Raw genomic sequence first — 26,357 nt, 5'->3', positions numbered from 1 at the left:
AAAATGTATGAATTGGAATTCCACCATTGACACATTGGGTACATTCAAACGCCCAAAGCCAAAACTCCAACCTTCAACCATCTCATGCATTTGGTTCAAGTTTTTTTTTTGGCAAAGAACATTTGTAATAAAAAGTTGAGAACACATGTAAAAAAACCAATTGTTTTATTTTTATCTTCCTTTCTTTTCCCTTGTATTCCCTTTGCTCTTCATCTTTAAAATCACCAACCCATCCATTCCCTCTTGCTTCTGCTCTTAAGTGGAAACAGCAACTAAAATGTTCGAGAAAAATATCATCCAAACTAATATATACATAGCTTGTATTGCAGGGGTGAAGTTAAATGGGGCGACTTGTTAGAGCTTAATTAGCTGTTGCCTTGAGTGATCATCTCCACCAAATCCATTTCCCTCTTGATCACTTCACCATCCATCAACGGAGACATATCTAAAGGCATATCCATCTTCAAACTTTTCTCATCCACAATAGATGCATAGGGCATCTCCTCAAGTAAAGATTCAATGCTGCATCTCTCAGGAAATAATTTGGTGCCCGAAGAGAAATCCGTTGTATCACCAAAATCATAATCAGAGACTAAATGATCAGCTGAGCAAGAATCTGTACTCTCTACTTGAGTTGGTGATCTTAGCGTGGTATGAACAGGCAGCATGTTTGAGTTGGTGAGCATGATGTGTAGTTGATCCGTCTTGGTTGATACTGCAGTCAAGCTCATGATGTAATTCTGTAGGAGGGAACTTGCTGATGATTTGGAACACTTGGAGCTTCGGCATCTTCGCCTTGAGAATTGTCTTCTTTTGGTTGCATTCCAGTGATTTTTTATGGAGTTCTCGGTTCTTCCTGGTAACCTTTTTGCGATTTCTGCCCATTTGTTTCCTATTTCTGCATGGACTTGAATTAGAATTCTGTCTTCTTCCTCACTCCATGTATCTTTCTGCAAAATATATAGAATTTACCCATAAAATTATCCTCCACAAATAAATGTATGCTTTGTCATGAATTTATCATGAATAATGTATGAATGAATGAATTCGAAAGAAGAAGAAAAAGAAAACCAGTATAAATTCATGCATTTAGATATGATCAATGTGTATGCATGATAGGGAGGCCGAGTCATAACACTTCCACATACATACAAAGATGCTCGTTAACATGGATATATATCGATGTATAAATGCATGTATGTATATATAGTTACTTACATGCTTATACAATATTGTTATCTGGAATGACTGAATTCAAATAGAAAACAAACGAAGAAGAAGAACCTTGATATTAGGCCTTAAATGGTTGTACCATCTCTCTCGACATTGTTTTCCTATCCTCCCATTCAACTTCTGAGCAATTTGAGACCATTTTCTCATTCCATACTCTTTCACCAATTCGACTAATTGTCTGTATATGCACATTTTCATGATCAATTCATCTACAGTTCTACTATTGAAAAGAGCACCAAACACAGAAATCCAGATGACTTAAACAGGAAGAACAGGAAGTAAATTAATAAAATATTTGTACCTGTCTTCTTCAGTGGTCCATTGCCCTTTAACTAAGTTGTGTCTGGTACGAAGCTTGCTTGTCTTTCTCATCGACACACCCCTCTTGTTCAAGCCAACTTTCCTATAAAATTCATTGTTTGCAGTAATGCATGAAATTTCATCTGAAAACTCGAAGCCAGACGATTCAATTTCATGGAAATTCAGAGGAGGATGACTTGTATCTTGTTCCATCACATCGACTACAGGAGTCATCTGAGGAGAATACAGTAAACCAAGTGTCCCCATTCCACAATCGTTTATGAAAGGCTTAGACTCGGAAGCATCCAAAACTGTTGAATATCCATTTGCTAGTGTTTCTAGTTGATACAAATACGCACTTGGAAACCCAAATTTCATATTTGATGATGACCCATCAACATGAAATTGATCAAAACAGTGATTTTCTTCAAAATATCCATTTGATGAGGAATTTTCTAAAGAAAACCCGTCTCCGAAATGGGGTTTCGAGCAATTCTCTGATGAAAATATGGGCTCGAAAGCAATATCGTCTCTGTAGTTTTTATCGAACTCCATGAGACACACCGAGAGAGAGAGAGAGAGAGAGAGAGAGAGAGAGAGAGAACCGTGGAAGACGATTGAGTTGAATTTGGTGCTGTTGGATGTTTCCAGCTAAATCAGCTCCCTCAACGCACGATAAAGCAAATAAAACTCCCTTCCTTATCTTCAGTTACTACTCTCTCCTCTCTTAAATTTCATCAGTTACTTGAGCTAAGATTGCCTATTTTTTATCCCTTCGTTTATGAATTATATACTCCGTTACTATTAAACCCCATTAATTATATATTCTCTCTTAAACTCTCTCTCTCTCTTCCTACCAGAACGTTCAATGTCTTCATACATGCATTAGCTGTATTTAAAGCTCTCTCCAGTTTCCATTAAATTCCTATGGGACCTCTGTTTGAACTGTTGGATCTCTCTGGCTTTAAACCATCAGCTTCCGCTTCCCTTCTGATTTCCTTAATTATATTATAATAAATAGTAAACGATGAAGTTGTACCCGAGAGCCCAACTCTTTATCTGGAACGCAGGAATGTTTTGGGTGATGAGAACAAGAGACAGTATCTGCCCTTTCTGTAGAACACAGGCGAGAAAGCAGGAAAAAGTAGATTCCTTCTCAGAACACTGAAAGATACATGGGATAAATCCAATATAGCTATTTAGACGACTGTAGGGTTTTGTGTTGGAATACTGGAAACCCAATCAGGAGGAGAGTTTGGAGACACAGTTATGGCATGATGAAGCATGCATGGTCATCCAGGAACAGCAGCAGTGGACTGCGTTTGATTATAAAAAAAGAAGGCAACTGTATTTTGCAGCTGCTGCTGCAACAACTCCTATGCTATTTAACTGACAGTTCTTCAGAAGTTGCTGAATCATGAGTTGCCCAAGAAGCATTGCTTCTTGCAAGTTGCAACGACAGAGGCTGCAAAGATTATCAAACTCACTGAACATTATCAGATTAATTTCTATATAAAAAGAAGCGTGCCTGTCTCCTCTGGGAGATCAACTCGAACTTCAACTTTATTACCCTTTGTCTCCACTCCAGTTTTCCTCTTCAATTTCGTGGGATTTCAGCAGTGTAGTTATATCAGAGTTTCTGGGGGAAAGTGGGCAAAAATCATGTTTGCTTATGCCCCTCTGTGCAGAATCGCCGATTACCGCATAATTCGAATTTTGTGGAGTCCGGATCTGCTGCACTCGTCTTGCAATTGCACTTCGCATTCAAGTTTGTAACAGATGTTTCAGTACTACACTATGGTCTCAGTGCAAACAAGTGCATGCGCAGCATATCCCAACTCGGTACTGTGGTGTTTTGTTCCGTCTTCCATCCAGACAATGCCACATAGGCGATTCAATTTGAAAGAAGCCAGATTTTCTGTAGACGCAATGAATGAACGCCACCTGTTGTTTGCACTGGTGATGGTGCTCCCATGTATGCTTTACTACTTAACACACAACCCATTGTTTGTCTAACAGCAATATTTATTTACTTCTACTACTTGTATTTTTAATTTATGTGCACGTAGCCCATAATTCATGAATCAAAAAATTTCATGTTTTTTCTTTCCTTCCTATTTTCACTCTTCATCTCTTTCTTACCTCCTCTTCCTTCCCTAAACCCTAATCTACTGGTTTTCTGGTATATGGACTGAACCAAAACAGCCTAAATTCTTCATAGAAGGATCAGCATACTCCAAACTCTCATATATACATATTTGTCATTGGGTAAGTCTTAGATTTAATTTCAACCATCTAAGTTAAATGGTTTGATTATTTGAATCCAATTTCCCCCTCTTTTGACTATGACAAATAATTATTATGTGAGTTTTTTTTTGGGGGTAGAAAAGATAATCCATTAAGAACAAAAAATTATTATATGATTGTTTTAAAACTTCTGAAACTTTGGTAGAAGTTGAAGTTAGAAGTAATCAATCGAATGCTCCAAGAAAGGCTTTCTATTGAAAATTATTGTTAACAAAACTTGAAGTCTTTGGATTGGATCCTTTCCACATTACTGTTCTTCAACTTTTCGCGTTGAAAAGTACAGCAACAGCTGGTCACTTCACTGGGTATGATTAATACATAAACAGTTCTTTTATTCAAGTTCCATATGCGAACAATGCTTGCAGAAGAATAAACTTTTGCCTAAATTAAATGACAGGCCAAGTAAAAAGAAAGAAGAGAAGCAAGGATATATTACAGTAGTTAAACTTTAGTTGAGGACATGAGGTCATGGCTTTGGGTAGGGTAGGTTAGAGTTTGGGGAAGAAAGACGATTACGGACCACTACTACGCAAAGAACACATGGTGGTCATTCATTGGGTCTACAAGTCAATAGCTATAAGTCTATAATAGATCCGGCTTCAATTTGAAATAGGATTAATACAATAGCTTGCCTTTGAGTTTCCCTACATGCATGCACACTGAAACACTAGCGCATTCACTTGCATTAGGTTTTCCATAGCGAGTTCACATCTGCGCCCCACAACGTCCCATATCACATCCCCGCTATTTATCGAAACATCTCTTGATAATAATATCAGAAATGATGATATAATCATCGGGAAATGTTTTTAATACACGGCGGAGATATGCTGTGGGACGTTGTGGGGCGTCCCCTTATGGGGCACAGATCTGAACTCCCCTGCCATCCCAACTCATGAAGTAAAGCCTGTTACAAAATAGAACGGAGAAGCTATGTTGGAATAGCTTTATCGGAAAGTGGATTTTTCCATTCATGTAAGCTTTTTTGTTTCGAATTTCTGGATTTTTAGCTCATGCAATGCTAATGCTAGAAGCCGTTATGTGAAAACCCTCCCAAATAGGCACTAAACATACCACAAGCAGCTTCACTTTTTCCCAAACAAACAATTTAGTTAAAAATACAATACAACTTATTGAGACTGTAGAGACCAGTCAATGGTGGTTATAATTTCAACAATTTAGTTGAAAATCCTAAGAGCTTCGAAATGTTAATTGATAGATTTTTCAGAAAAGTATGGACAGGCCTAATAAAGATTTCTGAATGACCCTGCAAATCTATAAACATTGAAAAGATTCAAAATCTACACTCTGTGCACTCATACCTATCCGTGAATTGGCATTAATTCTAAACTGGCATCTACCCAACTGTAATTTGGGTGGGCTGAACAGTCATTCTCCCTAGATTTTTCTACGTCTTGAATTATAGATGTCATCTTCTCTTTTGGCTCCCTCTGGAAAGAATACTGCAAGTACAAATATGATGCGTGCAAACCTTGTATATGTTTCATATTTATTTCTTTTTTTATTCGATAATATGATCAGTGCAAACCTTGTATATGATCCATATTTATATTTCTTTGTTTTGTTTTTTTTTGATACTACAGAAAAAACAACAAAAGGAATCGTGACGCTTGGAGAAATGCCCCCCAGCATCAAATTAAGAAACAGTTCATATCCGAGATACACGAATGCCCATATTTATAATTCTATGCAAAGCCTTTGCTAGTAGTTGTTGTTTTTTTTCTCTAGTATGTTTTCAAAGGTCATATAGCCGAACGTGGGAACTCAAATCATGAGACTTTGAGTAATACATTTTCCGTTGAGAGCCTTTAATTTATTGCTTGTTCTCCGTTGAGAGCCTTCAAAACTTAAAATTCCGTTTTCAAAGGTCTACTAGTATGCAAAGCCTTTAATTTATTGCTTATTCTCCGTTGAGAGCCTTCAAAACTTAAAATTCCGTTATTTTATTAGTATGGAACCAGTAACATATGGTTAGGATTAAGATTTAAACTATTAAAGTAATACATTTTCTGCTACATTAGAAACAATTAACCTAAGGGTAGGCAACGTTTTGATTAAAATTCTGCTCCAAAAAAATCACTATTTGAAGAATGAGTCCTGAGCTTAAAGAATCAATTCTTAGAACGAGTTTTGAAATCAAAAAAATAATTAATTCCAACAATTTTCATAAATTTAAACTTAAAAGTGATTGAAATAAAAGGATGCCAAACAATAAGCCAAAAAACCACCCAAATCTCATTCTTGTTTAAAAGCCAATTTCATTATGACTAGGGACGACAATGGGGTAGGTTCGGGGCGGGGATCATATTCCCCGTCCCTGACTCCGATTATGAAATTAACCATCGTCCTCGTCTCCGATCTCCGTTGGAGATAAAATTTGTCCTCCATCCCCGATTTCCAACGGGGATGGGTTCCTCACAGAGACCTGAATCCCTGAAATTTTTTTGATAACAGTATTTATTTGAAAAATAAATTTACTTAAATAAATAAATATTTTAAATTATAAATAATTTGTTAAATATATTATGACATATATATAATACAAATAATATAATAATATATATTTAATATATATAATATAAATAATATAATATATATACATAATCGGGTCAGATTGGGGTGGAGACCTCAATCCTCATCCCCAACCCCATCGGGTCAGGGAAGTCGGGTCTCATCAGGGATGGAGAAAATTGCCATCCCTGATGAGACCCGACTGAGTAAAGATCCAAAATGTGTTATGATCACTGAGACCCGCTCCCTTGAAATCTTTGGATGATTGATCAGAAAATATTAATGCTATGGAAACGCTCCAGTTTCATTATGAAAATGCAATTCTCTAATTATTCATATTAGGAAGCTAATTCTTCCACTTGCCCTAGGAACTTTCTTAGAGAAATCAAATAAATAAATTTATACTATTATTAAAAGTGTGAATGAGAGTGTTAAACATTTGTTTTACCAAAGTATTCCAAATTTTTATTTGGTTGCTCTTTAATTGTAAGTACAAAAATATAATTTTAACAACCATTTTTCTCTTCATTCAAATCCCTCTCATATTAATACTTGTACTTAAGATATTTAGTCCGGTTAACATTCATTGAATCATATTCTAAACTAAAATACCCCTACTTTTGAATTGGGTCCCTTTGGGCACAAAATATAGTTTGAACTATTATATTTCTCTTCATTTAATTCACTCTCATTAAGCATTATATTTAAGGTATTAAATCTTATTCTTTCATTCAATCCTATATTAATTAACCATATTAAAAAAAATAAGTATGGCAAAGAATAATTGTTTTTATTGACGGTAGAAATAAATGTAAAATTAAAACTAATAGAAAAAAAAGAAAGTTTCCTATTTGGTGGCAAGTCAAATGTGTATACACTTTATATCATAATTAAATAATAATAAAAATTTTAAATAAAAAAGATGAAAACACTCATAGATATAAAAAATGCAAAAAAAAAAAATTATAGAAAACATTTAGACACCTCTCTAATATTATATGTTAATCATATTAAATAAAAATAAGGGTGACAAATAAGAATAATTTTTATAGACATGAAAATATAAAAGATTTTTGAAAATATGTTATTTATTATGATCGTCATCACCATCATAAAAAATTGTGATGTGCAAAGCACGTGCACAATTAAACAGTAATTTATTAAGTAAACAAGACAAAAACGTTAGTTTCCCTCATTGTTAAAGGAATTTCCATGTATATAAAGCTCAGATATGTGATTCAAATTGCTGACGAGACGTTCATCAATGATTAGTGAAATGGAATTAGCCCCAGGACTTTAAATTAAAATGGTTGAGATATGGGTTGGATCAGAGTAGAGCCTTTTTTTAAGCCAATTGTAATGGCACTGCTCACAAGTCGGATTGTATCACAGACTCGAGAAAGGATGGACAAACGGGCCAAGTAAAACAATTTACGACTGAGGTTGCACGCTTGGCAAACTTGTGCGCAACTTTATTTTCCAAGCGAACGACATGTGAAACTGAGCAATGGGGAAACCTTTTTTCATGAATTCTCTGCAATCGGCGATGAGATGGAGGAATCACCGCGGAGGAGAATTACTCTATTCCAACAGAGCATTAACGCAGGTCAGATGATCCCCTTGAAAAACTACATCGCTATTCTCAAATTAAGTGTGAACTTGATACCCTCCAAGAACACCATAGCTTCTAGAGTCAGAGGTAGGGGTGTTAATGAATCGATTTTGGATTGGACCCCATTCAAATAAAAATCAATTTGGATGAATTGAATAAACCAACAAGACATATTAAATTGAACCAGTCCAAAATATTCATTAAATTGGATTGGACTAGATCCATCTGTAATGGATTCACATTGTATTGGACCAAATCCAGTCCAATTGACAGGATCGGACCCAGGCACCTGGAGGGGCACGAGCAAAGCAGAAGGCGCCACCACAATCTTGGATGACAATCCAAGTCCCTCAGATCAAATGATTTGGTCCAACCAATCTTTTAGGTGGGACATTCCTAATGAAGGGCCCAGATCAAATGATTCAAATCCTCAACACGCATAATAATAGTCAGTAATTGATGGGCCTGAGCGTTTTCATGGGTCATATAACCTAGGACACTAAATTTTCTCTTGTGCAAATAGCAATTTCATTGCAACCAAGATGGGCTTGGGCCGATGCCACCATTCTTAACTCTTACAGTGCGAGGTGCCAAATTGGCACTAGAAGGGTAACTCATAATAAGGGTTTGGAGTTTTGGATTCTGAACATACAATCAACCATGATGGCTTAAGTTGAAATTCAAATGTAATGATTCAGAATAGAATGAAATCTTGTTTCAAGAGACCAACCAGCCGATCCTCTTCTCCCAGGCCTTGATACCTGGCTCAAGCCTGCTCTTATGGGCTCGTAGACCTCTAAGGGTTGGTTCGGCCAAGCCTCCATTTTCAACCAAAAATTCCACTCATCTATGCAATCTGTCGACCACAAGTCTGGGCTTTTCATATTTTTCTATCATGTTGACTGTCTTCATTTCTATAATGGCTTCAAACCAACTAAAGGAGACACACACACCATTAGTGGAAGTCTGTCAATCCAAAAAGACTCTAATTGGAGGTAGCACTTGCACTCCCTATCCACTCCTTTCATGGGTCAGATTTAGCTAGTCCTCTCCTTTCGTTCCATCTAGAAACCTTATTTAATTCAGTCTTTTTCTCTCTGAAAATATCTTTGCTTTCACATCTTTTTCTCAACATATTCATCTAACTCAAGAGACCCCCCCCCCCCCCCACCCCACTGTAAAGAATAGTAGATCACTTTTAGTTATTCAAAAAAGAAATCTAAAATCGGTGGTGGGGTTGCAAATTTGGGTTAGGCCAACTCGGCCGAACCCAATCTAACCTGACTAAAATAGGATAGGGTTGAAGTTAGGGTCGGAAAATGCTAGCCCAATATAAAATTTAGGTTGGATCAGGGTTGAGAGGCTCAAACTCGGAAGATCAGATTTTATTAGGGTTAGGTTGAGAGTTTAACGCATTTGGGTGAGGCTGAGTTAGGCTCAACCTGAGCCAATTCAGCCTGAGTTGCGTCCGCTGGTTAGCCAAATCAAGTTGCTGAGCAAAGCAAACTGGTTTGGTGGAACAATTCATCCATCTCATCATTCAACATCCCACATTTTATTGGGTTTGCCACAAAAAGAAGTGAAGAGAAATGATCAAATAGGAAGAACAGATCCATCAATAATCTCCCTGGTGATTTGTTTAGTTTTTCTTTTTGATCCTGAGTGAATCTTGAGCATAATTGTAGTTGAGTATATGGCCCCTCCAATAAAACCGTAATGGTCTGAAATGAAAGCACCAAGCTATGGTAGATCATCCCTTCAAACGTTTCGTGAAATGAAAGCACCACTCCCCCCCCCCCCCCCCCACCCCCCACCCACCCATTTAGTTTAAAGTTTAGACATCTAGTGATATCTTGACATGATAACTGTCCAACTCTTTATCATTATAGGGTGTCAACATTTAACTGATCTTCCAACTGGTTGTCTTATTTTATTTTATTTTAGCTTGATCATTGATCTTGTTTTTTGCATTTTTAAGTAGCTTGATGATTGATTGGCCCATATGCACCAATATCTATCCGACCCTACATACTTTTTCAACTTTTTTTTTTTTTGTTCTTGTTTTAGTGGATAGCCCACCTCTTACATGACCCATAAAATAAAAACCCTAAAAACTAAAACTAAGTTGGTTTACGGGTTAAGGCTAAAGCATTTCATATTCAAGGTCAAATTGAATATGAAAGATGTGGACCGTATAACCTTATCATTGATTCCACATGCTGTTCGTTAAATAGTTAGCTAAAAGCGTTCAGTTAAGCCTTACTCGTTCAAATCAGACGAATTTCATATTATTGAAGCTTCTATTAGTTCCTGGTGACCATTTGGGTTCGATATGCTCAATTCTCAAGCCAATATGACTTCCAACCTATCCCATCAAATTATCAACCCTCAAATATGGAAGGTATTAGAAGAGATCCGTGTGATATACGGGATAGTGTTAAAAAGATACCTATATTACATTCATTTACTTAATTGGTTGTGGATCAGCTTAAAAGCCCAACATTTAAAATTTTTATTTTTAAAAATAAAAAAAAAATCACAAAATTATAAGAGAGTTGAGAAGCAATATGAAGAGTCAGACGTGGACGACACCATTTTAAGCATATAGATTAGAAGAGACCCGTGCTATGCAGACTGGTGTTAAAAAGATGTCCGTGTCACATTCAGTTTTACAATTAAACTAATTGAGACCCGTGCAGTGCACGGGATTTCTGATATAACGTGACGAAAAATGATCGACATTCCAAAGCTTTTCGTATTCAAACAAAAATTAATTCCATATTTAATTGATTGTGGGTAAGGGTGTTAATGAACTGTTTTCGGATTGGATTCCATCCCGTTTAAAATCAATTTGGACAAATTGGATGGACCAATACGATATATTGGATTGGGTTAATCCAGTCCAAAATATTTATCAGATTAGATTGGACCTAGTCCATCCATAACAAATTTATATTGGATTGGGTTGGATTAAGCCAATATCTGATCCATTGGTATAAGATAAAGAATATATGTATCAATGGATTGGATTTGGATTGAAATCAATCTAAATCAAAATGAATTTGAACAGATTGGACAGTCCAAACATTGAATTGAACTGTTCTAAATTGATTCAAAACATTCATTGGATTGGATTGGGCCTGATCCATTTATAATAGACTCACATTGAACCGGATCGGATTGGACCAAATTCAGCCAATTGACACCCCTTATATGTGGGTGAATTTAAATAACCCTATATCTATTTATTATTTAAGAAAAACAAATTATGAAAGAGTTGAGAAGCAATACGAGGAATCTGTTATGGACAATTGAGTTTTAAGTATATAGAGAGATCGGAATCCCTAAGTTTCCAAGTTTTATTTCCAACCATAGACTCTTCTACACGCAAGAGTAGAACACAGACAAAAGAATCCGCGTGGGCCCTGTTAAAATGAAGTGAACAATCCATAGGTACATGGGTCGTGGGCCTCGTAGTTACAATAATTTGAGCAATCATGCAACGATGTGAACGTATTAGAGATTCAGTGTGTTGTAGGTTTTGGCCCATGGTTCCATGCCAAAAGTTAAAAACCGGTGGCCACACACACGCCAATGAGACAATTCTGGTCACCCAAGTCCCAAAGAGACAAACTGGAACAACCTTTTCTAGATGTTGCCCTGCTCCACCTTCCAAGCTGTTGTAGGACCCACAACCTCCGAAATCTTCTGGTTTGAGCCAAGGCCATGTTCGTGTTCATAGGGCTTGAACGGGTCGGATATATACTCGATCCATTTATGATTCGGGTAAAGCACAGGTTGGATAGCCGACACTTATTATTCACTCAAATTGGGATCTCCTGAAAGTGAAAAATGTGTAAATAGAAACAAATATATGTACATATTCATGTATTGGACGTATCGTATCATATCTTTTGAAAATAATACATTCCGAAATACTTTTTACAGGTATTTCAAGAATTTATATTTTTTTAATAAAAAAAACTTATTTTTAGCTTCCCAAAAAACCAAGATTCGAAAGAAAAAAAGTAAAAAAAAGTGTTTCGTGTGATTCTAAGTACCAATACGATACTGCTAGCCTATCAATACTTTGAACCTTGAGTATAGTATTTATATCGTACTTGTATGTTAAATTTACAGGGAGACGTATGTCATGTTCTCATATTATTATTTTCCTATTATTCTATTTATTAATGAAGCAATTAGATTTCTAGATACCAGTTTATTTTATGATTTTTATGGGATATGCTGTCTAACGTTAGTAAATCAATAAATCTGTATTTTACTGAGCTTTGCGGTTTTTTCTTGTCCAGCGCAAAGTTAACTTCTCACAATTATTCATATTTTGTAAAAATTAAAATATCAATACAATACACCAAAAAAAAATTATGGATACAACAAAATACTAAGGGATTGGGGTTTTTGAATTTTGGGATGATGAAAGATAATGACATCCCCATCAGGGTAGCTGTTAAAGTTCAAATAAGATGAACTTCATATTATTGACACGTATCGATATTTTGAACCTTGCTATTATTTTACTAAAAATAGACGTAATTCCAAGGTGTGAAGAATTGGCAGTTCCAATTCTGCTGGCTGCTGTCAAATTTAACGCAAACAAAGAGATTTAATAGAACTTTTCCCTGCTTGCCTTTGAAAAGTTAATAAAACACATGATTGAGATTACTTTTGAAGTTGATTGGTATACAAATATGAACATGTGTGAACGCATGATAAAATTTAGTCTAAAGGCTACTTGTGATTTTTCTATGAAAGAGCCAATAAAACCAATAAATCAACCATTCAAGACATGACCAAGGAATTCATTCAAAAATAATATATTAATAATCAAGGGTGATTTTTAGTGATTATAGCCTCATGCATGCAACCTAACAAATGGAAGTTGTTGTAATAGTTATTCATGTAATTGAATGAAATTACTGATGGGAAAAAGTTAAATGTGGAATAGGGTGTATCGTACTTTGAACCTTGTATCACCTATTTTCTTATAGTTTTTTTTTTTTCAAAAAAATGTTAGAGATAGGTATTAATCCTGTCTACCCCTGAAACAGGCTAAAGCCCCAAAACAGCCTTATTTTATTTTATGTATCAACGATCCACCGATACGATACATATACTGGTGTGACAAAATTTTTAAAGAATTAATCCTCCTTGTCGAGCTTAACACTAATATTCTCGCAAGTGGGTTTTAATGAGAATATTCTCTCATTAACACTAATATTTTTGGTCAATCGTGCCATCTTTTCTTGCTAATGCTCTGTTAAATGATGCACCTACCGAGCTGCCCAGCTAATGAATGACTGGGCATTTGGCTTAAAAGAACAACACAGAAAAAGTGGGTCTAAGGTTCAAAGTATCGATGTATAGTGTTGATGGCTTCTTGATATGCTTCTCCAGAGATTGTATTAGGTTAGACATTGATTCAAAAGGTAGTCGGGCCTTAAACCAATTCCTCTGAATTGATTTAAAATAAATAAATATAACTTAAAAAAAATATGGATACAGGTCATTAACTGCATGAATGAGGGTACATTTTATGGTATAACTTAACTTAATGAGTAAAAATACAAATATATATGGTATAAAACCTTCTTTATATATATAGTATTTCTAAACCTTGTGCAAAAGCTTACATACAATATTTTTAAACGTTGTATTTACACTCTTTCCAAATGGAATATTAGTCCAATTGCTCTAAGATCGAAGAATTTAGTAATCTAAAGATTGCAGTAAGGTGAGGGCGTTCAGTTGTCGGTCCAATCCGATTTGCAAAACATGGGTGAAAGTAGGGCCTTGGGTAGGATCAACGTTTTCAACCCCCAAATGAAGAAAAATAGAGCATAAGTTACATGAAATTGACAAATTAAACGAGTCCTATATATGCTGTTTCAGAGGGGAAGACAGAAAATATAAGAAAAGTACCTTTCTTCTTAAAATTAATTAGGCTTAGATAGCATTTTTTTTTTGAACTTGACTAGTAGTTAATGGCCTATTGATCCATTTGAAACATTGACTGAACCTCTTGACCCAGTCAAATGGCAACAGGTCAGACATTAAATACCCTTTTGTATTTTTTTTTTTGTGTTTTTAGCCATTTTTATCATTAATTAATAATAAAACCATTTATGTTTAGTATGATGAATATATAATGTCATTTGCTTTATGTAGGTTTATAATGCATGTATATATGTATGATATCATATAATTGCATAAAGGTTATAATTAGTAAATTTAATGTTTTATATTTATATAAATTTATTATTGAAACTTCAAATCCAAAACTGATATAAAATTGATATATTGGATTTGGAATCGACTTTGAATGTGGCTAGAGCCAGTTAGGTTGTTCCAAGTTAGCATTTTACATTGCTTTGAGCTTGGCCCTTCTGATCAATCCCACAAGTTTGACAAAAGCCTAACCCAATCAAATTCACCCAAGTTGCACCCCTAGATCCAATCCAACTTTAACCCAATTACAGCCCCAAAGGCATGGCTAATTTTTCTGTAATTTTTGTGTTTTTTGCATGTTTACATGTTTTTTATATTTTAGTCTATGATCTATGATGCCATATGTCCATATAGTTGAATTGTTGACCCACCTTGGGTCCAAATTGACTGAATTACTAATCTGAAACCCCTCCTTTTTTATATATAATACTAGTAGGGCCTTGTGAATCGCACAGGCTTGGTTGAAAAATGAATTCATTGTTCCTCATAGAGTACATATTACACCAACCTCACAGCATGTTTCAATTGTGCATCTGAAAGATATCATCCACTTGTAAATTTTTATTCATGGGGAGATGTTCCCAATGCATAACTAAAACGTGTTGTGAGGTTAATGTGAGGCGTGCTTTGTCAAGAGAAAATCTGAATTTGTAGGAATAGACCTAGAAAAATCAAAACAGTACCAGTTTTAGTTCACAAATAAACCCAACAATAGATAATAAAAAATCACCAAGTTACAATGATAATAAAAAATCACCAAGTTACATCAAGCATCCATTCAAGGATCTTAAATGCTTTGTGTTCTAGAGAAAGTTTTAGATAATAGTGTAAGGTTGAGAGATATGGATATGAATAGCTATCAACTTTAGAATGGTATGATTTTGCATTATAATGGTGGAATTGATAGACAAAAAATTGCATAATAAGGTATTCATTCCTTAGAAGTTGACGAAGGGCAATTTGGTCCTCTAGTGATGTGATGATACGTGGTACCGCAAAGCAGTTTCAACATCTCAGCACCACATAAGCAGATTTTGGGAGCGCCTCAGACATCTTGCACCCGCTCTGATGACCTCGGAAGACCGAACTGCAAACGGCCCAGTAAGACTTCAGGTTGGCGTAAGAGGCGACCTGACCCAAGTTCAACTAGCAACCTGCCTGACGTGTTGGGTGACCTCCTTGTTCAGTAGGTTATCATCTCCGACTTCCCCGGGATCACGATGCCATGTCAAAAGAGCTGATTATCACTCTGCCCACTTCGGATGGGACTAGATAGACACTACCCACTTATGCGAGTCCATTTCTGAGTGTAAAACCACCTCTGAACCAGACATGTTGGAGATCTTAGACGTGCTTTGTGAGCCTCACAGTAACTACCTATATAAATGCATCCCCATTCACAGAAAATGTATGCACGATTTAGCATTCAAGTTCTCTAGCTATCTCTTAGAAAACTCTAGTTCGCTAACTTAAACATCGGAGTACCGACACCAAGTAAAGTAGCTCGGGTACTCTGATCTTTTCCCCCTCTCCTTATAGTTTGACCAAATGACCTATCTAATCTGGCATCCGAATTGTCCTCCAACAAGGAACTACTAGATCGTACACCATCAGAAGCCGAATTTGGTGCTGTATTGGAAATTATATGTCCTTTGTGCTATCAAAAGAATGAAAACAGATAAATATTTGTAGTTTCAAACTCAAAGAAAATTATGGAAGAAAATCTACAACGTGAAAGATTAATGACATGCATGCAATTTCTTATATGTCAAGAGGGTCATAATTATAATTTTCATATACCTCCTGACGATAATTTTCATATACCTCCTGACGACCTTGCTGCTTATATTGTAAGCCAAATTAAGAGAAACCCCTTGGACTTTGTTTTTCACCTCTACAGACTGCAAACAGAGAGAGTCACAGAGCTGTGAATGTTGGCCTCCCGGAAACTAATAGCACCAGTACCATAGATCATGTTTCCTGAGATAGTAGAAGCCCAAGCTTATTCCTCATTGTTGGACCTCACATTTCTTCATTGACATCACCCTCCAGAACTTCTGTCATACTCTCTCAAACCCATTAAGGCCCTTGTTGTATCTACCTTGGCTGCTTCTCTTCACTTCCTCTTTGGTGGCCCAATCAATGCTTATATTAATCGGAGGTCATCTTTTGACCCGAGTAACGGAGAATGCTTTGGTACGTAGTGCAAACATCTCCATTACTTCGTTTAAATAAAATCGATAGCAACGAAATTATTAATCTTTCATTCAGACACTGCCAAAAAAGAAAAGGTTCTCAACTTTGAAAGAACGATAAGAACAGAGTAAGAAACAATAATCTTACAAAGGACTTCATTCCAGTTTCATCCAAAACCTATGCCAAAGTAACAATGAAAATGAACGTGAGAAGAAGAAGATGCAATGGGATCATGAACATGATAAAAGCTGCAATGGATTATGCAAGATTGGTTAAATTAATGAAATTTAGATATCTCATAAACAAATTCAAATAAGAGTAAGCTTAAACCAATGAGTTTATACTAGTTTTATTTTCTATAGCTTGAGAAAAATAGAATTTAACTAATAGCTTGAACATGGTATAAACCGATAGCTTGAACACAAAAACCTTAGTTCATGCTCTTTATGGGAGAAAATAGTAAAGAAATGAGGGTGAAAGATGGTATTGAACTAATAGACTTAGCATTTTTGGAAAATGTTTCAGTTTTGGACGAGAATTGAAGGGGTAGTGAAGATGGAGGAACGCCCCTCATTTCAAACAATTTTAAAAAAATAAATAAATTAGAAAAAAAACATAAAAAATCAAAAATTAAAGAAAAGAGATAAGATAAATAAGGGAGAGTGCCGATGTGGATGACTGTTGTAAGGGTACTGGTTTGAATGTTATTGGGAGAAATTTGTTTCTTTTGTTTTAAGAGCTTGCAGGTTTAGTTTAGCTACATTAAGTCAAAGGTTGATGTTTAGAGGAGATGTCTTAGGTGAGAGAAATTTTAGGAAAAGAGAGTAGATATAGATATTTTAGGTGAGAGATTTTAGAATTAATTGTGGAGTGGAGTAATATGATACATTACTAATTGGGGAGAGAGATTAATAGAGAGGGAGAATCTATAGATAGGGCTTAATGGGAGTGATAGGAATGGAAAGGGAGAAAGAACTAAGGAGAATGCAAAAAGGGGGTTTAGAGAAAGGAGAGGCCATGTGATATCGAGAATCTATTGACTTGGATTAATGGGAGTGGTAGGAATGGGAAGGGAGAGAGAATTAAGAATGCATGAAGAGGGGTTTGGACAAAGGAGAGGCCATGTGGCAAGGACAACCTTGCTTTATATATATATCACTAGTAGGGACGCATGCAATGCACAAGAAATTTTGAAAGATTGAATAATTTTATTTACTATTAATTAATTGATAAATTAATAATCAAAATATGTTATTAATTAACTAAAAGTATTCAAAGTTATTGTTAATATTTAAAATTTTAATAATTGTATTTTCATTTAATATTGATTTACAGAAAATAATTGTTGTTAATTTAATATGAACATTTTTTAATAAATTTACTTTTATTAATCATTTGTGGTAATTTTAATAATTTTTATTATTTTTAAATAAAATTTTGATTGACTTTAAATAAATAAAAATAATTACAAAAGCTAACATTTTTATTAATTTCACTAAGAATTAACAATTATATAAGAATGGCAATGGGGTGGGTTCTATGCAGGGCACCTCATCACTGTCCTCGTTGCGTAGCCAAGACACTCTACCCATCTTCGTCCCGTCCCCAATGTTAGGAGGGTTCAAGGTAAGGCACCCACTCCCCGTTAGCGGGATAGGGATTCCTCGAATTTCCTTGCCATGTCCTCAGTATCGGGTGAGTTCAGGGCAAGACACCCACTCCTCAACAAGGATGAGGAATTCTCAAATCTTCCCCGTCCCATCCTTGGGGTTGGGTGGGGTTCAAGGCAAGGCACCCACTCCCCGTCAACCTAATATTCAATTTGATGACAAAAATGATCAAAAGGATATATACTAAGTATCAACCACATGGTAAATTTCTAAAAGTACAATAAATTGTCTTTAATTTTTAAAAATGTAATTTTATGAAATTTTTGGAAATTTTATTACATTTGTGTAATTTTGAAAATTTATTCAAATTTATTTTTAAATTGTTATTAAATTTATTTTCTTTTTGAATGGTTTACTTACATAATTACACTAATTTGTCTTATATTTTCTAATATAAACCAATCAAGAATTTCCTTTTTCCCAATATTATACTAATGTATCTTAGTTTGTTTAATTATTGATTCAAATTACAGTTTTCCCTTTCCCATACTCATTTATCTTTAATAATTTACAATGAGTATTATATATTTTTTCAATAGTTTTCCAAAATCTACGAAATGTAATCAATTTTCCTAAAATTTCCAAAATGTTACTTTACGAAAATGTAGTTTTATGAAAATTTTTGAAAATTTTATTAAATTTGTGTAATTATGGAGGTTTACTAAAAATTATTTTAAATTATTATTAAATAATTATTTTTATTAGGTAGTTTACTAACAAATTTACAGTAATTTATCTTTTATTTTCCAATATAAATTAATTAATAATTTCATTTTCCAACATTATAATATTTTGTTCCCCCATTGGCATTCGGTTATTAACTATAATAATAGAAATACCTAAAATTTTGTACTTTTTGATAATTGTTAAATACAATTCTCAATTTTTCTATAAAATATTGTTAATTAACATGAATATAACAATATTGACCCAAAATACTTTAAAAAGTCATGATGAGTTAATTAATAACAATATTTATTATTTTTTGGTAATTTACTAACCATACTTATTAACTTTTGATAATAACACTATTTAATACACTTTGAATACCGTATTTAACTATTTATTAATTAATATGAATATTTTAAATGAGAGTGAGTGGATATAGATTGTGGGAGAGATTTTAGGAATTGAATGGGGTGTGGGGTAATGGAGTAAGGAAACTCATGCGATGGATGGGTTTTGTTAAGCAAAAGCTAAACAATAGAAATACATAAGAGTATATAATTTACTCATGCGATGGTCGATTTTCTAGTATTTCTGACCAACTTTGGTTCAACAATTTTCTAACCCGACCAAGTTAGGTCATTTTCAGTTTGGCCATTTGTAAATTGACCAAAACTGACTAAATTTAATACAAGAAAGTGGGAAAATTCCTATATTTTTTAGTTTAAAATATTTTATATTATAAATTTATTTATTTTTTAATAATACCACTGTAACTAATTAAATTTAAATTTAATTTTTAATTTTAAATCTTTTGAACAAACAAATTAAACGGAAAATAGACCCAAACCGATACAACCCGAAGTTGGCGGGTTTTCGCTAATGGTCAGTCGGTTTCGAGTGACAAACTCCTGACCTGACAAGGTCGATTTGGTTTGCAAAGCAACCTACAACTGAACTGAACCGATCCTTGAAGTTGAACACTCCTAATTTCAACTAAATTAATAGTCTAATCTCTAATAAATAGCAATAGTTTAATCTCCAATAATTGTTGAAAATTTATAGCAAAAATACACAACTATTGAAAATAATTTTATAATAGAAATACAATAGATATCTAATAAAAATACAATTAATACTGAGAATATATTAAATTAGTCAATAAATAGTGTAATCTCAAATAATAGTTTAATCTCTAATAAATATTAACCAGTAAATTATAAAAAATACATAATTACTAAAAATAAATTTATAACAAAAATACAATAAATTAAATTTTAAAGTTAAATAATAGTTGTTTAATCTCCAATAATTATTGGCAATTTTATGTTAAATGACAAAACAAAAATAGATTTATAAATAATTATTAAAAAACATATTTATCAAAAAATAAAATAAATATTAATTTTAGTATATATAAATATACAATGAATATACACTATTATTGAAAAATTATTACCAATAAATATTAATTTTTTGAAAGTTATTTTCTATATTTATTAATTGATATAAGTGAAATTAGTTATTTACAATACTATTTAATTATTTAAATAATATTGTTATTTAAATTTTAAGATATTAATTATTTATTGAATTGAATAATCCATAAAATTATAATTAGTACTATTATTATATAATTCGTTATTAATTTTGTAAAATATTAAATTATTGTTAATATGAACATTATGAAATATATTATAATTATTTTTCTACTTTTAAGATTCTTTTTAAATTTATTACATAATTTCGTTATTTTAACTATTTATATTATGTAATTTCAAATATTTTATTATATTATTATTTAGCTATTTTAATTTTTTTATTTAAGATATTTAGTTTCTGAAATATTTAAATAGTGTTTTATTTTTTATTGTTAAATTCTATTGTTTGAATAACTTTTAATTTGAATAATTTGTAAAATTATAATTTATATTGTTACTACACAATTTCATGATGAATTTTATAAAAATATAGAATTATTAATAATATGAATATAAAATCTATTATAATTAATTTTTGTGTTTTGAATAAATATTTTAAATTTAGTATATAATTTCATTATAATATTTAGACAATTGTGAATATTTTTTTCCTTGGTATGTTTTGCCTCTCTCTTGCTTTTCTTTTTTTTTTCTTATGTATTTATGGGATGGGTTGAGAGTCTTAGGGAGAGTAAGTTGTATTTTGGGTATGGGGCGAGGCGGGATATGTCCTCCCTTGTTTTTTTTCCTTATTTCTGCTTTTTGAAAATGGTTAATAAAATCTTAAGGTGGCCTCCCCTCCACCTGGAGGGATTGTGAATAGTTTTAATTGAAATTGACTTTAGATAGATGTAGATAAAAAGTGGGGGAAAGTGATACCACTTGGCTAAACATTAGAAAAGCAAATCCCACTTTCATTATGGTTGTTAGAAATAGTTAAGTGTATGTTATTTTCTTATTGGTTTAATGGGTAATTATGTCAAATTAAAAATATAAAAAATTCAAAAAAATAGGAAATTATGAATGAGAGTTTGGAGTAAGGCGAGGCATGATGACATGGACCGTCTTGCTATAGATAGATAGATAGATATTTGAGTTAATTGTTTTATTTTATCAATAATATTAGAAATCAAAAGATATATGGAGAACTCCAATAGTTTAATACTTTTTACAAATGCATCCATGATGAATCTTTTCATAGAGTATTAGATTAATATAAAGTTAAAATTGAGAGATAATTAATAATAATATAAAATATTTTGGTTAGAAATGAGACAACCAAATTAATTGATTCATTTATTTTAACATTAGTGGACATTTAATGTCATATTAATACTTGTACTTAGCTTTTTATATTAAATAATATTTCTAATGTAATAAATAAAATGTCATAAATACAACATTAAATTAATACTAATTTAAAAGATGAGATAATTGATAGGCATCTTTACTATTTGATGTCAGTTATTGTCTTGGTTTCATTCGAAGGCATTAAATCAGAATATTTTAATAGTATTACATAATGTTAATTATTGTAAAAGATAAGTGTCTAAGTATTCTAATCTTTACATTTAATCACTAATTTAAGACATTTAAAGTGTGAATGAGAGTATGGAAACTTTGTCTACCTAAACTACTATATTTCAAGAATTTGGTCCCCCTCTCATTGTAAGGACAAAAATGTAATTTGAATAACTTTTTTCCTCATTTAAATCCCTCTCATTAGGTCTTATATTTAAGGAATTAACTCTCATTAACGTTCATTGATTTGTGCTCTCTCTCTCTCTCTCTCTCTCTCTCTCTCTCTCTCTCTCTCTCTAATTGTGGGTACAAAATGTAATTTGAACTACTACATTTCTCCTCATTCAACTCTCTCTCATTAAGTTTTAAATATAGGGTTAAATCATATTCTTTCATTGAATCTTATATTAATTAAACACATTAAAAAACAAATGTGATAAAGAACAATTGTTCTTATTGATGATAGAAATAAAATACAAATTTACCAAAACAGAGTTGTTTTTTTGTTTCATAGTGAATCAACAATTCAAATTTTTGGGTCAAATGTGTAAACCCTTGATGCCATAATTAAGAAATAATAAAAATGAAAATACACAAAAAGTATAAAAAATGCCAAAAAATTGTAGAAAACATTTGGGCACATCTCTAATATTATATATTCATCGTATTAAATAAAAAAAGTGTGATAAATAAGAATAATTTTTATAGAAATAGAAACATAAAAATGTTGTAGAAAATTTGAAAATATTATTTACTATCATCATTATCATAAAAAATTATCACATATAAAGCACATGCACATTTAATAGTTAACTTGAAAAACTGTGACTTGTGAAGCATTCTAGTTTTTGGTTTGACTCAAGTCTTACAATATTAATTAGTAGAGAATTACTAGAGACCTATGAGATGCCAACTCAAAGTTATTACCCATTACTCTCTACTTGCCTTGAATTGCAGTCACACATCATCTATGAGATGTGTGGTTGTGATGCATTATGGGTAGGGTGCAGGTAGAGAAAGTATGTAGGAAACCTGGGTACCTGAGATGCATGATCTAGTGTTAAAAAGATGTACACATTACATTTGACCGGTTTCTCAACTGAATTAGTTGTGGGTGAGCTTAAATAGCCCCATATAGGGGTGAGCAAAATAAATAAATAAATGAGAAACTGAACTAACCAAAAAAATGACTAAAACCAAATCGAAAAATCGATTAACTGAACCGATCGGTTCGGTGTTTTTAAAAATCGAAGGTACCAGTTCAGTTTCAGTTAACCAATATAGAAAACTGGAAGTTAACTGAACTGACTGGTATACATATATTTTTATATATTTTTATATATTTATGTATATTATATATATTTTATATATCCTAAATTAATAAACATGCATTACATATATATTTATAATATATGATATATTATTTATTATTTAAAATATAATATTTAAAAAATATTTATAATTTTTTATTATATATTTATATATATTTTTATAATATATATTGTAAAAATAAAAAAAACCGAAAAAAACAATGAATTGAACCAACAATTAACCGACTAGCTTCGGTTTGATTTCAACTGCCGATTTTCCAAAAAACCGATAATACTGGTTCAATTCAAAGAAAAACCCCACGATTCAGTTAACCGAACTGTGAATACCCCTAGCCCCATATTTAATTTCTTATTTTAGAAATTCAAGAAACCACAAAATTTTAAGAGTTGAGAACTACAATTTAGGAGGTGTGTGGTTCTATTGCCATTTTTTAGAAAACAATGATACACACATCAGATATTCTTAAAACAAAAAAAAATCATGATATGTTCCTAGGTTGAGCCCGGCTTAAAGACAAGATTGTAAACACCAAGCTGCGCTTACCAATCTCGAGTTAACACATCAGTGTTTATTGTGGGTCCCATCTGGGCCCATCTGTACTGAACACTGGTGTGTTCATTTGTCATAAGTAACCTAGCCTGTTGTGTACAATCTTATCTTCAGCTCATTGATATGCTCCTGGGTAGCTGAAAATGGCAAAAAAAAAAAAAAAAATGCATCACTTGATTCGCAAAAATCAGCCCATTTGGGGTACTCTTGCAAGGTATTATTGCTGACATGGCTTCAATGTATCACCATTTTTCTGCAAACACGACAATGAAACCAAAGATAACCCTCAAAATGGTATGTGGTAGATTAAACAAAAGAATTCAGAAATGCATTTTTCCGACAGTGTGGTTTTCAAAAGTGTATTTGAAATTGAATTTTGGCCTTATATAGGAATCATGGCAAGTTATAGGTTATAACCCCCAAATGAGCTGGGATCTCCTGCCTACAAGGATCCTACACACAGGACATTACAGCTAACATTGAGGACATCTTTTCTTTTACATGTTATCAAGGATTTTAAAATTGAATCAGACAATGAATCGATAGAGGCCCGTTTCCCGAACCATTTGAGTTAAACGGATGGTTTGTTCTGATAAAAATAAAATAAAAAATGGCTAAAATCGTTGGACGATTCGAATGGTTCAATCATCTGGATTAGCAGTTTGGTGATCAAATCAACGGTTTTTGGCGAAATAAAATTTCTAGGGTAAAACAGACCGGTTCTCGACTTTTCCGGCCTGGTCCGGTCTAATTTTGAAAACTATACATATTAGCATTCATGGGGAGATGTTCCCAATGCATAGCTGTAGTATGTTGTGAACAGGTGTGGATAAGAGATCTACAAGAAACCCATCCACACCTACCCAAATGATATTACAACTGTACATTGTGAACATAATTTCTCAAGTATTCTAAGTCTAAGTTCTAGCTCCTCCAATCCATATCACAAAGTTATCAAACTGTAAATCATGCAACAAACTGGATAACCATCATTAATCGGAAAGAGGTCAACTGCAAATTCCCAGGTTTATCGTGCACGTATATAATACATACCTCTCCATGAAGGAATCTTGAATCAACCCACGGATGTAGTTGCAATTCCACGTTTTCAATCGAAAAAGTAGAGAGAGAGAGAGAGAGAGAGGATAATAAAGTCAGCAATTCACATGAAGTGGCTAGAATCGACCCTGCTGGTTTTGGCACTTTTTACCATCTTATTTTTGTCTGCATCTACCATGTATCATGAATATTTTGAACTACCTTGAAACCACCTTCATGGATACCAAGGGCCTACTACTACAAAAACAAAAAAAGGAGTTGGGCTTTTATGGTTGTTCTCAAACAGCCTTGCCGTCGTGGACTTCCACAATTGATTCCACTCTTTCTTCCAAGGGAAATAAAAAGCTTTTAAAAAGGAGAAAAGGTTAAACAAAAAGATATTGAGCTACCATGGTTGTTTTTCAATCGGGTTGGACTGTTATACCAAAAAGATATGATATCCAAAAAAACAATTGACCAATAAATTGAAATAAAAAACATGGTAGCCAATAAGATACTATATCTTTTTTGTTTGTGCTTTTTCTTCCCACGAAAATAGCTCTGCGGGTTGGGCCACAGGTCCATCACAAATAAATTGAAAGGGGGTTTTAAAAAAATAAGGGTTATTATCTAGAATATCCCACTACTTTTTGTACTCTCTTTTGACTTTTTGTGATACCTCCTGCCTCCAGGAATCCCTTTCAACTCCATCCTTTGAACCAAGTTCTGATGCTTCAATTATTATGAAACTCCTTATAATTTTATATATTTATTAAAACTCACCTTGTATTTTTTTGTGTATCATTAAAACATTCTTTATAGTTTGTTATTATTTTATTTAATTAATCTTTTGTCAGAAATTATTTGTATTTTCTTTTTTTTATTTTTATCTGGGAATGATCATGTGATTTCTTAAAATGAGTGGAAGATGCGAAAGGGCATGAGTCCTGGGTTTCTTATTCCAAAAATATCCCTGATAGTTTTTATCAACCTATCAGAAAAAAAGCCTTCTCCCCACTGATAGAAGTAGTTTTGGACCAAAATTCTCTGGATACATGCCCCTTTTAAAATTTTCATTCATTTTAAGAGATCACATGCATGACCAGTTCCGTGGATGTTTTAGATATATACAAACTAAAAGGTAGATTTTAGTAAATAGGCCCAAAATTCACTCAAATAATGAGCTAACTGGAATATATCGTTGATGGGGTGTGAGATGAATGAACATGTAATAGACAATAAAATTGGGGAGAAAAATAAATCAAGGGTATTTTTGTTATATAAAAATTAGTAAATAGGGTAGGCAAGCTGACCAAGGTTATTTTTGTGATTAAAAATAAAAATGACGCATGTGGATCCAGTTCTGTTGTAATTACTAACCGTTGATTTGATAGAAGGTATGCATTTTTTTTTCTAAAAAAGTACGGATACACCCTATGCAGAATATAATAACCCATTGGGAAATACATGAAATTGAGTAAGGTTCTGTCAGGTTAGATGTGCAGACAAACTTCAACCCATCCATAGGATCTCATGGATCTCAGCAGTGTTTGTGTTATGTGAACCCAGATGAACACATAGTAGGTATGCAAAATTCAGTGGTCCCCCAGTCAGTAATTCTGCTGCGTTACAATACTATATTATTATTCTCCACCCTTCAAATTTCCAATC

The 26,357-nt window shown here is 33.1% G+C and overlaps 1 protein-coding gene across 1 annotated transcript; it reads right to left on the bottom strand.

The window, feature by feature from the left end:
* Window positions 1-365: 365 nt before the first annotated feature.
* LOC148842840 (transcription factor MYB98-like) lies at window positions 366-2,088 on the bottom strand. Its single transcript, XM_088957909.1, has 3 exons — window positions 1,535-2,088; window positions 1,285-1,411; window positions 366-950 (listed from the first exon to the last, which is right to left on the bottom strand). The coding sequence occupies exons 1-3, from the start codon at window positions 2,086-2,088 to the stop codon at window positions 366-368; spliced, it is 1,266 nt and encodes a 421-aa protein (XP_088814035.1).
* Window positions 2,089-26,357: the final 24,269 nt, after the last annotated feature.

The sequence above is a fragment of the Nelumbo lutea genome, chromosome 8 (assembly GCF_056320005.1).
Source record: "Nelumbo lutea isolate HS-2025 chromosome 8, American lotus-T2T, whole genome shotgun sequence".
In the NCBI taxonomy this organism is placed as follows: Eukaryota; Viridiplantae; Streptophyta; class Magnoliopsida; order Proteales; family Nelumbonaceae; genus Nelumbo; species Nelumbo lutea.
The sequence above is the reverse complement of the archived record's forward strand: the minus strand, read 5'-3'. Positions and strand labels throughout refer to the sequence as shown.

Excerpts from the sequence above, each read along its gene's own strand:
- LOC148842840 (XM_088957909.1), bottom strand. The coding sequence starts at position 2,088 with ATGGAGTTCGATAAAAACTACAGAGACGATATTGCTTTCGAGCCCATA. Across the intron at positions 1,412-1,534 it reads TGGACCACTGAAGAAGACAG|ACAATTAGTCGAATTGGTGA; the intron begins GTACAAATATTT and ends GTGCATATACAG. Across the intron at positions 951-1,284 it reads ATTTAAGGCCTAATATCAAG|AAAGATACATGGAGTGAGGA; the intron begins GTTCTTCTTCTT and ends TATATTTTGCAG.